At 39.8% G+C, this 11,388-nt stretch overlaps 2 protein-coding genes across 4 annotated transcripts; one reads left to right on the top strand and one right to left on the bottom strand.

Moving 5' to 3' along the window:
- Positions 1-166: 166 nt before the first annotated feature.
- On the top strand, positions 167-3,873 carry lrrc34 (leucine rich repeat containing 34). The gene is made up of 10 exons (XM_034145017.1): positions 167-273; positions 813-925; positions 1,000-1,064; positions 1,200-1,286; positions 1,629-1,757; positions 1,948-2,043; positions 2,115-2,269; positions 2,608-2,763; positions 3,269-3,395; positions 3,474-3,873. Exons 1-10 carry the CDS (start codon positions 167-169, stop codon positions 3,771-3,773), a joined length of 1,335 nt encoding a protein of 444 aa, XP_034000908.1. The 3' UTR covers positions 3,774-3,873.
- Positions 3,858-10,863, bottom strand: lrrc31 (leucine rich repeat containing 31). 3 transcript variants are annotated; one of them, XM_034144996.1, is made up of 11 exons: positions 10,612-10,863; positions 9,778-9,939; positions 9,197-9,340; positions 8,493-8,660; positions 7,962-8,126; positions 7,553-7,729; positions 7,034-7,177; positions 6,932-6,955; positions 6,511-6,675; positions 5,849-6,004; positions 3,858-4,816 (listed from the first exon to the last, which is right to left on the bottom strand). In XM_034144996.1, exons 1-11 carry the CDS (start codon positions 10,622-10,624, stop codon positions 4,443-4,445), a joined length of 1,692 nt encoding a protein of 563 aa, XP_034000887.1. In that variant the 5' UTR covers positions 10,625-10,863; the 3' UTR covers positions 3,858-4,442. The 3 variants fall into 3 exon arrangements, with proteins under 3 accessions (XP_034000887.1, XP_034000879.1, XP_034000896.1); XM_034144988.1 differs by lacking the exon at positions 6,932-6,955 and having other exon boundaries at positions 7,010-7,177; XM_034145005.1 differs by lacking the exon at positions 6,932-6,955 and having other exon boundaries at positions 4,734-5,233; positions 7,010-7,177.
- Between the last annotated feature and the right edge of the window lie 525 nt (positions 10,864-11,388).

The following is an 11,388-nucleotide window of genomic DNA, read 5'->3' as shown; positions in this document are numbered from 1 at the left end:
CATTAAAATAGAAAAAAAAAGAATATTGTTAACATTCAAAAATGTATTCTAGTCTCCTGTTAAACGTGAATCACAATTTGTTTATTTAAGATTGTCTTTTGTCCTTCGAAAGACGCCATCCTCCCTTGTTGCCATGACAACTCAAACTTAAGCTTCGGGCGCAACGATGGTTAGCGAAGATCTTTCAGAGTTTTACTGCACTGTCTGCTCAGAAAATGAGATAAAAATAAATCCACACGTTTTACAAGTTCTACAGGAAACGACGGAAACCGAGTGAGTGACTAAATGTTACTGAAATTACGAAACATTTTTAGCGTGAATAAAGCTAGGATTAGCTTCCGTAGCTATTAGCTAACGTAAGGTTGCCTTCAGGTGCTGCTCGGGGATATTAAGATTATCGGTGGCAACAACAAATACCTAAAAATTCTACTTTAGTAAAGTTCTTCAGCAAATGTACTTTACTTTTCACCATGCTTTACTTAAGTAGCATAATACTTTACTGTACTAAGCTAGAATTGGACGTTTTTGCTTTGCTGAAGTATTTTCCTTTTACACTTATATTCTAGTAGGCTACAGTTCACTGGAAACACACTTTATACTTTGTAGTTACTTGCAGAATACAATAAGCTCCACATACTACTGCTCCTACTTATAACACCAATATTATACTACTGTTAAAATAATGAAATCTTAGCAATCCATTTGTGTTAATTCCATCCAAAAGCATGTCAATGGACCTTATGCTGTGCACTTGAAGGCAGCATGGGTGTCTGATCCTGTATTCAATTCAAGTTTTGTTGTGTGTTTGCAAGAAATGTCACTTTAAAACTGTCAGGAAGCCACCATCTGAGAGATGTTCAGCGACTTGATGACCAAGACATCCTCGCTCTCTCCAAATGTCTGAAAAACAACAAGCGTGTGACAGGTGAGCTGTCAGATTTAGGTGAACACCTTCTCTAACTTCTTTATATTTTAAACTTGTATTATTTGTATCATCAGGTCTTGATCTCAGGTACAACAACATAACAGATGAAGGAGTTGGACACCTTGCTGAGCTCATACAGGTAAAGATGCCAGGTTTCAGTTGAATGGTTAGTTTTGCCTGAAACTGTTATATCTCCAACAGCTGCTTCTTATGTTGTCATATTTCCTATCAATTATTTGCCTGTTGTATTTTATGTTTCTTTTTCACTGAGCAGGAGGAAAGTTTAGCTCTCCGATCTCTGGACTTGACGTTAAACGACTTCCAGAAAAATGGAGCTGAAGTTCTTGCCAAGAGCCTGGAGGTTTATATTAATTTCTTACACACACACAAAAAAAAATATTCACAGGCATCCTTTCTGCTTACTTTCACTTTTAGTTTTTGTCAACAAATCCCTAGAAAATACCAATATCAACAATGTATTATTCAGTCTCTCAACACTTGTTTACTACCATTCTGATTAAGTGGTTACTACAGACAGAGATTTTTAGCAACAATGGCACAGGCGAAAAATATACACCAGGCGTTAAAAATCACACTCATTCTTGTTAGGATATACATTTACTGTTAGCTTGAGTTTGACACATCTGGCTCAAGACTTGAAATGTCAAACATAAAGTATCTTTCTCTTTCTTTGTCTCTGCAGTGTAACAGCACTTTGCTCTCTCTCAGACTGTCGGGTAATAAAATGGAGAGCAGAGGAGCCATGCAGCTGGCGAGCAGTCTGCAGGTGAACAACACCCTGCAGGAGCTGCAGCTGGCTGACTGCGACCTAGTAAGCACACACAAATTAAATGATGTTTATATAAATATTTTTTACATTTTTATTTCACTCTAAAATTGAGTAACTGTCATAATACCCAATATTCCCTGAGATGAATAAAGTATTCTGATTCTGAAAAGGATTATAGAGAATAAATACAAATGACATCTATTCTATTTACTGCTGTGTGATTTTCCTGCAGGACACTCAGAGTGTGATAGCGTTTTCCATTGTGTTGAAAAGCAACAGGACTCTTCTCTCTGTGGATATCAGCAGACCACTGCTCTTCAGCCTCCAGGTACAAACACAAAGCATTATATAGAATAAATCACTCTATATAATAAATACATCTCTCTGTGTGTCTGTCAGGAGGAGTGGGCGGTGCACTTCTCTGACATGCTGGCTCTGAACAGTAGCCTGGTGGAGCTCCACCTGGGGAAGATGGGGCTGAGCGACACCGGGATGGAGAGGCTGACTGAAGGCCTGCGACATAACCACGGCCTGCGCTACCTGGACCTGCGCTGGTACGAACTGACACATCCTCCACATCACATCTTTCACACTAGAACTAATGTCTTACAACAGTAGAGGTTTAATATAAAGGACTCTTATGGTGTTTCACAATCTTGCCATGCGTTATCAATTATTTAGATTCTTTCAAATTTGTCAAGGCTGGGTTAAGTTTGGGCATCATTAAACAGTTGGGTCTGATTTAAAAGCCAAATCAAGGTGTCAATAAAATCTAGACTTTTCATTAATATGTTGTGATGTAAATTATTGTGATATTGTGGAGTAAAACAGAAATCCAGAAACCTTTACTGCTTCTGCACATCTTCTCGGTCTTGTGTTTTATTGTCTGCAGTAACCGTGTGACTCGTGACGGCGTGCGTTTCCTCGCCGGGCTTCTGAAGCAGAACCCGAGCCTAGAGGTCATAGACCTGTCTTCCAATCGGATTGAAGATGTAGGAGCGATGTACCTGAGCGAGGCCGTTGCCCTGCCAGGCTGCAGCCTCAGAGAGTGAGTCCAACACGGCTTTGGTATCCATCATGCTGTCCAGTCAGAAGTTAAAATGACTCTCCACCCTCTGGATAAGAGACACATTATCTCAATCTGTTTAACAACTGTACTGTACTGTGGTTCTTATCCACCTAAAACATCATGGAGCTAATCACCTAAGTTTGGGTTTTGAGCATTTTCCGGAAAATTGTCTAATTTTAAATAATTTTAAAAGGTATGAAGAGGTAAAAGTATCCAGCAAGGAGTTTTGTGGCTATGAAGAGGACTAAATATCTAGACTTTTCTAAACTTATTGTTAGGATTTTCAGATGTCGGAATATGAAAAAGAATCCAGTGTATTTAACTTGAAGGACTTTTAAGGTAATAAGTCATTTGTACATTTTCGATACTTTCTATCAAGAGCAGAAAGTATTACATTTTTTTACATGATTTGAGGCATTTTTTAAACTTATCTCAAAGTATTTTTTTGTTCTTTTATTCTTATTTAAAGTATTTTCTTTGTCAGGCTGTCTGTCTGCAGTAACAACATCGGGAGGAAGGGTCTACTGTCTCTGGCTCACTCTCTGGCCGTCAGCACAACTCTGAGCCACCTTTACATCTGGGGAAACCTCCTGGAGGAGCCCGTCTGTCAGGTAAAATACTCTACACACTCTACACTCTAACAGATACAGCTTTAATCTAAAAGATTAACTTCAAATCTCCCTCTGCAGGCGTTCAGAGAGCTGACCTCCAGCGGCCGCCTGCCTGCAGAGCAGACGGACGTCAGCGCCTACGAGGTGGACGGCCGGGTGTTTCTGGCTGAGGTCTTCCAACGTTTGAGGAAACACTATAACAGAACAAACTGCTCCGAGACAGACACATCCACCACCTCCAACACTGCAGCAGAACCGTTTAAAAAACATGCCTCTAGCACTGACTCCAACTTTCCTCCACACACTAGTGAGCAACGTGTTCCTCTGCAGTCCAACTTAAAACCTCCTCACACCCACCAGCATCCAAACAGACTTTAAAAAGAGACTTTAAAATGCGCAGAAATGTCAAATAAACAAAAATAAATCAGAGCAAATGTGCCATATAGATGTCATAAACTGTCATGTTTTTTGTGAGATTCTTTTATTTAAAAAAGTGCATCTAAATTTCACATCCTTTCATCTCATTTACATTTATATTTACAGTGCGGAGATTTAAGAGTGCAGAATATAAAGTGATACGTTTTAAGATTGTTAAAGGAACCCTACAGAGTTCATGACATATACAATTGGACCACTTTTATTGTATTATTGTTTATCAACTTTCAGTCGAGCTTTCTGTGGTTATATAATAATATCTGCTCACCAAATTTCAACTATAAAAAGTGAAATATACTTTTTTATCATTATTATGTACTCCATATCATACATTAAGATTCATTACATTTGTTTTACATGGAAATGTGAACGGCTTTCTGCTCGCATGTATTTATATTGCTTGAAAACTTTTTCAAATTGGGAAAAATACTTGATTTGTCTCAGAATTGTTTAACTTATGAATTATTTTGAGGTTGCCTGAATATCACAATAATACAATATTAGAAAACTAGTCACGACTAATATACAAGGCGTGGTCATTTGCCTGTTTAAATCTCAGAGTGCAGGAACAAGAGTGTTATTCATTGGGAACAAAACATTTGATTTTGAACCCTACTCCTCTGGACTCTCCTGATTGGTCGATTTAAACGAAGATGTTTCGTCTTCATTGGGAGGGTCCCACTCCAGCAGCACGCTCCTCTTCCTCAGGCAGTGCTTCAGCTGCTTCCTGTCCCGGGGGCTGCTGGTCCAGCACTGCAGAGAGAGGCGGGTCAGCGCAGGGAGGGGGGGCAGAGCACACAGCAGTGCCGGCAGCCAGGCCGTGCAGGGGGCCGAGGTCAAAGGTCGCAGGCTGAGGTCCACTTCCTGCAGCGAGCCCAGGCCCCCCGCTGCGAAGAGAGCGGACCACCCTTCATCCCCCACTGAGGCGTTATAGGAGAGGTCCAACACGAGCAGAGAGGAGAGGAGGCCACGCCGGCACACTGCAGCTGAACACAGGGGGACTTCATTCACTTCACACATTCTGGGTCTGCAGTATTTCTTCTCTTCCTCATTTCAGGGGAAAACATTTGACTTTCTACCACATCTGTGTAATGGCTAAGATGGCGGTGTGATGTGAAGAACAATTTCTCAAAATGTTTTGCTTGCGGATTCAAAGAATATTCCGTTTTTCTAGTATAATTTTGATTATTCTTTTTATTAATTTACTCTTTATTGAGTAAAGTATGGATGAAGAAATGCAGGAATAATTGCCGTTGTCAGGTAAAATATTGTTAAGCAAAACGAACAATTGTTACTGAAAAGCTTTTATGAATTTACTTAACTTTCTTTGAAGTTAATTCTTCAGTTTTCTTCATGATGGTGGAGTGTGAAAATCCCCCAAACTGGATATGCAAAGTTTGTGCCTAAATACAGACTCCAGCAGATTAAACCTGAATATATTCTCACTTATCAAAGACAAAATTAAGAAATATAATTATATGAACCAGGGTATCACAAAAGACTTCGGATTTACATCCGTCTGTCTCCAGTACAACGAGTACAAGTGTGTTTTTGATTGCATGTAACACAGATGTTACTAATATCACTAACGAAGGCTCTACTATGTGACAGTTCAATAAAAGCAGCTGCAATTAATCCCTCGTTGCAGATCTAATTACTGTTAGTGATGATTTTTGTCTTTATTGATATATAAAGAGTGGACAAAATAATAGAAACACTTCAAATAGACCCTGAAATATGACCCTTAAGTTCTTTTAACACCAGTTTCAACCTTCAGAAAACTATGCATGTGTATGTGTGTGTGTGTGTGTGTGTGTGTGTGTGTGTGTGTGTGTGTGTGTGTGTGTGTGTGTGTGTGTGTGTGTGTGCGTGTGTGTGTGTGCGCGTGTGTGTGTGTGTGTGTGTTGTGTGTGTGTGTGTGTGTGTGTGTGTGTGTGTGTGTGTGTGTGTGTGTGTGTGTGTGTGTGCGTGTGTGTGGTGTGCGCGTGTGCGTGTGTGTGTGTGTGTGTGTGTGTTACCCAGGTGCTGCAGGTCCTCGGTGGTGAGCTCACAGCTGCTGAGGCGGAGCTCCGTCAGCACGGCCGGCTGCAGAGCGTCCAGCAGCAGAGGCAGATGTCCTCCAACAACCTTACACCAGGACACATCCACACTGCGCAGGTACGGCACACACACAGCTGACACACACACACATAAACAGTCAGTCAGGCACACAACTTTTTACTACACTACACTCAACACGCAAAATTCACATTTTTGTAAATTTTTGCGTGAATCCCACCTGACACATATTGTGAAATTATGGATAAAATAAACAGAGAAACAAAAAAAGAGTAGAAAATGAATAAATACGTTTTAAATCCTGTCAAATAGATGTTTCTTCCTTTGTTTTGTTAATTTTAACTTTGTTGTTTGTAGTAATATTGTCATTTCTAGTTTCCATACAAATCATATGATCATCTTATCAAATGTTTCTCATTAATTATTACAACAATAACACATATTTACACATAAATGCATCACCAATAACTACATGATTTTCTGATTAAGTGATTTTTTTACATGTTTCTGCAAAAACCTCTGTACATTTGTTATAATGCCAATTTGACTGAAGTAATCTGAATACTTCCACAACAATATTGTTAGTACAGTACTTGCAGTATCAGTATGAGTATGTGCGTACCCAGAGCAGTGAAGGCCTCCTGGCTCAGGCTGCAGCTGTTGAGCGGCAGACGTCTCATCTGAGTGAGAGGCAGGGCGGCGAGCAGCGGGTGGAGCGCCCCCCCCACCTCCTTATTGGACGACACATCGAGTTCCGTTAGTGCCGGCAGTGAGGGAAGAGCCTGGACTGAAGACAATGAGGACAATCTCTAAAGTAAGAGCAACACAGACTGATGCACACTTTTAATAACTAGAAAGAACACAATAAAATCAAACAGAAATGAATACAAATCTGCTGTAAAAGACCAAAAAGAGAGCACACATTACAAAACAGGAATAATCCTCACAGGGTTCCTGCAGGTCCTTCAAATCAAAAAGTTGCCTTGAAAAGTAAATAGACAAAATGTAACATAGGTCACACACACACACACACACAGACTCACTGAGGGCCTGCAGGTCGGTGTGTGACCTATGTTACATTTTGTCTATTTACTTGGACACACACACACACACAGACTCACTGAGGGCCTGCAGGTCGGTGTGTGTGTGGCAGCAGAGGTGCAGGTCCAGGCTCTGCAGGTGTGTGAGGTGAGACAGGTGCAGCGTGAGGTGGCTCAGACCTCCAGACAGACCTCTGTTACAGGACAGGTCCAGCTGTCGCAGGGAGGGGAGGCCGTGGAGTGAACCACCTGCAGGACAAGGGGGGGAGGGTGCCAAAAACATATCCACAGTTTGTTTGTCATGATGAATTTTGCTTTGTTTCCATCTTCAGCAATGGGTACCGTGATTCATTTCTTGATTTGCAAGTATTTTGTCTTTTATATTTTTTTGTGTGCTTCAGGGCAAACATACAAACAGGCAATGCCAAAATGTAAAAAAAAAAGTTTGGACATTTTTCTGCCTCTTTCCATAAGATACAGTAGAAACCGAACGAAGAACCTGGGGTATGGACAGCTACTGTAAAAGACAAAGTAACTTTCTGTACCTGCAGTTATAACAACTTCTTTGTCTCATGATACCTTCATAAACCTTTATATATCCACAGAACTCAGCAGATGTCCTACCCAGAGCATGGAGGCCATCCTCCGTCAGACCGCAGGCCTGTAAACGCAGCGTGGTGATGGAGGCGGCGTGAGACAGAGAGGAAGAAAACTCTCTGAAAGCTTCCACTTCCTGTGAGAGCTGAGGATTACAGGAGACGTCCAACACACAGAGACCAGAGAGAACAGACAGCAGTCCTCCTGAGGGACACACAGGACACGTACTGTATGTTATGCTGTTGTATTATGGGATATGTAGGAAAGATCAAAATTGAGGTACTTTACAGGCGTATTTGAATTTTGTACTACTTTATACACGTACTCGGCTTCATCTTAGAGGTAAATATTCTACTTTTTACTCGAGTCCATTTGTATGATAGCTTTATTAACTTCTTCTAACATTAATTTAAGTTAATATCAGTCAGTACTCTACCCAGTAGAGTAGCATCAGCTGCATTGAGCTGGCAGGACACCAGGTGAAGCTCCTTCAGTGGGGGGGGCAGTTTACCCAGCAGGCCTTGCAAAGCGCCGCCCCCCAAGCCACTGTTCCAGGACAGATCAAGGATCTCCAAGAGAGGCACACAGCCCAGAGCTTCACCTGCAAAGACACAACGTAAAGATATTTAATTCCTTTATTTATTCATTTTTCCCGGCCTTGTCGTGAGTAACTTTAACTAAAGAGCCACACATCTAATTTTATTTTCATTATTGATGATTTCTGCTGAAAGTCGATATGTTATGTTTAAATATACAAATGAGGCTTTATGTTGTGCTCTCTTTTGGTGAATTTAGGAGAAAACTACAGACGGATTAGACACAATTAGTAAAGTAATTGTGGATTTAGGATATTTAAATGTTCTTTTTGAAAGAAGAAAAATCTATTTGTTATGGAAGCAAAATAGCCCAAATATAAATAAATGTAGTTGTCCTGCACGTAACTTTAAGATAAATGACAAATATGCACCCAGAGCAGCGAGGTCCTCGGCGTCCAGTCTGCAGCTGCAGAGCCTCAGAGCTCTGACCCCCCCCGCATCCTGCAGGTAAGAGGTCAGCGCTTTGAGGCTTCCTCCAATCAGACCGTTCCAGGAGACATCCATCTCCTCCAGCTGAGGGAGGAACTGCAGCAGGGTGGCTGAGGGGGAGGGGGGGGGGGAAGAGAGAGTGAGAGGAAGGTGAGAGGAGGACCAGAGGAGGACCAGAGGAGGAAGATGTCGATGCTGTCAATGTAAATGGATGTTGAGAGGCAAATAGAGACCTAAACTTTGAATTCGACCTGAGCATCATCCAGCTATCATCCAACTCCTCACTTCAGTTACTTTGAATCCACATATATACACAAAATATTGTGCTTTTTGCATCTCTTTTTTTAATCTTTAGTTACTTACAAATCAAGCAAAGACAGCTGAAACGATCAGTTGATTAATAAATTGGATTATTGACAACAAATGATTGGAAAATATTTTGATCATTATTTTATTATTATTGTTTTAATGCTCTAGTTTCTTTGTGCAAATTCAAAGATTTGTTGAAAATGTCTGTGAATACTTTAAAATAGATCCCATAACATCTTTTAGTTTGAATGTGTTGGAATGTGTGTGTTAATTTACCAGTGTTCAACAACTTAAACATGATTTTTTTTTTTTTTACTGATAATGATATAATAATCACCGAGCTCCAGCAGGTCAGTAGCGGTGAGGTCGCAGTGAGCGAGGTTCAGGCTCCGGCTGTCCGCCTTCTTCCCCAACCTCTGCAGGAACACACACACTCGCCCCCAGCCGGCATCACACTCACTCTCTGCCCCCTCCGCTGCACCTGAAACACACACACATTACACACATTTAAAGCTTCATTTATTCGCATGTCTGAATTTGATCATCTTCCTCTTTAATTCTTGTTGTTCTGCATTCATTTTTACAAAGAAAAGCACATACAGTATGCACAATTGAATTTATAGTAACACTAGGTTGGATGATAAAGGCTCTTAAGGCTGATAAGTAATTATAAAATGCTTTAAAATGTCAACCTCTATTACTAAGATTTCTTTATAGTCTTGTAAAATTGCACGAGTGGAGGTACACCATTAATCTTGTTTTATTTAGGGTATTATGTTTATTTTGGATTATGTGGATTTTTGTTTATCGATATTTTTGTTGCACTCTGTCTTACTTTACATTTCCCTGGGGGTGAATAAAGTTCTGTCTTCTCTTATTTGCAAAATCCCCTCGTTGCTGAACAAACCTCCCCCTCACCTCTCTCCTCTCTGTCCTCTCTGTCCTCAGGGATGCCCGTCCGGTCTCTGGACAGGAAGCGTCCCAGAGGCTTCCTGTCTGACGCTGCACGCTTCCTGCGGATCTGGTTCATGATGAGGTCGAAAGGGGAGCGCCTTAGACTGCCGCCCCCCCGCTGAACATCTGAACAATCAGACACAAAGTAAACACATCATTTTGCCTTTAAATGTTCTTAATTATCTGATAAGTTCATCACAGATGTTATAATTAAAGGGATGTACTTATAAACGTTACCCACTGTTAGAATTTAATTATTTTTTAAAGATGATTATTATTAATTATGTATGATTATAGAATATGCTGAAACTTTGTTAATTCTTGGAACAATTCCCAAACTACTCAGTATATAAAGTTATTAAAATGATCTTTATCTTTACCTGCTTTTAAATAATTACGTTTTAATAACTAATGTGGAAAATGTAAAGCTGTAAACCTGGTAAAAATGTATGATGTGCAAAAGTACAATATAGCCCTAGCAGAGTATAAGTATACATTTGCATGGAAAAGAGATGACTGAATTCATTAGTGTTATAAACTAAATACAATTAAAGTTAAAATGTTCAAGTACCCTAATTTATAGATCTAGCATAAATGAAACCATGTAAAAAAAAAATGCCTTAATCCTTAAATAAATATAAAGTGGGCTAATTTAAGAAGTTAGCATAGTCAGTAAAAAGTGCAGTACAAGTGTAAAGTTGCATCGAATGGAAATGTTTTAGGTTTCAGTACATGTTTTGCAATAACACTCTGTACTATAACTAAATTGTTATCCTTTAACAGTAAAACGTATCTTACCTGCAGACTCCATGTGATCAACTCCCAAACAAAAAAAGGTGATAGAAAATAAAAATTAAAAAACAAATAAAAACTCGAGTGTCAGTCGGTCGTCTCGGTGATGCGTTCACGGGTCAGTTTGTTTACAGATATTCGAACAACACGAGATAACCCCAAAAGGTTCAGGTAGCAAAGTTAGCATTAACTTAATCACACCGGCAGCCTACAAATCTTTAATACAGGCTCTTGCGCTTTATTTTACTTTGCACCTGAATGACGTCACGTCCCGTGCTTGTCAGGTGGATCATCCCGGATGTGCACCCTCAGTAAATGTTGGCTTCCTCCTGACCTGAACACGAGGATATGTGCTCGCCTTCTTCAAAACAACTGTTTAATAACCAGAGGTGGAGAAGTAGTCAGAACCTTCAGTAAAAGGAATACCAAAACATATTAACATATATTGTCTTCACTTTTACGGTTGCAGTAGGTAAATGGTTGGCCAATTTTAATATTAAGTATATTAAATTAGTAACTTGTGATTTTACCCCTAGCTGGATACAAGTTAAACGAGCTATTTTCTTCAGAAGTTCACAAAAATGGGAAGCAGTTTAAGAGTCTCTTTGACTGTATATCAATTTTAAAAAAGTTATACATTTTTTCCTGAGTTTTACATCCAAGTGGTTGCATTTAACATTCATATAAAAGTATAGATCAAAAGTGCTTATTAAGATTCAGTTTTAATCCAGAGATATAAATAAATGTATGGAGTATTCAAGTCATTTTAAAGGGTTATACTTT

Source organism: Trematomus bernacchii, unplaced genomic scaffold (genome assembly GCF_902827165.1).
Source record: "Trematomus bernacchii unplaced genomic scaffold, fTreBer1.1, whole genome shotgun sequence".
In the NCBI taxonomy this organism is placed as follows: Eukaryota; Metazoa; Chordata; class Actinopteri; order Perciformes; family Nototheniidae; genus Trematomus; species Trematomus bernacchii.
The sequence above is the reverse complement of the archived record's forward strand: the minus strand, read 5'-3'. Positions and strand labels throughout refer to the sequence as shown.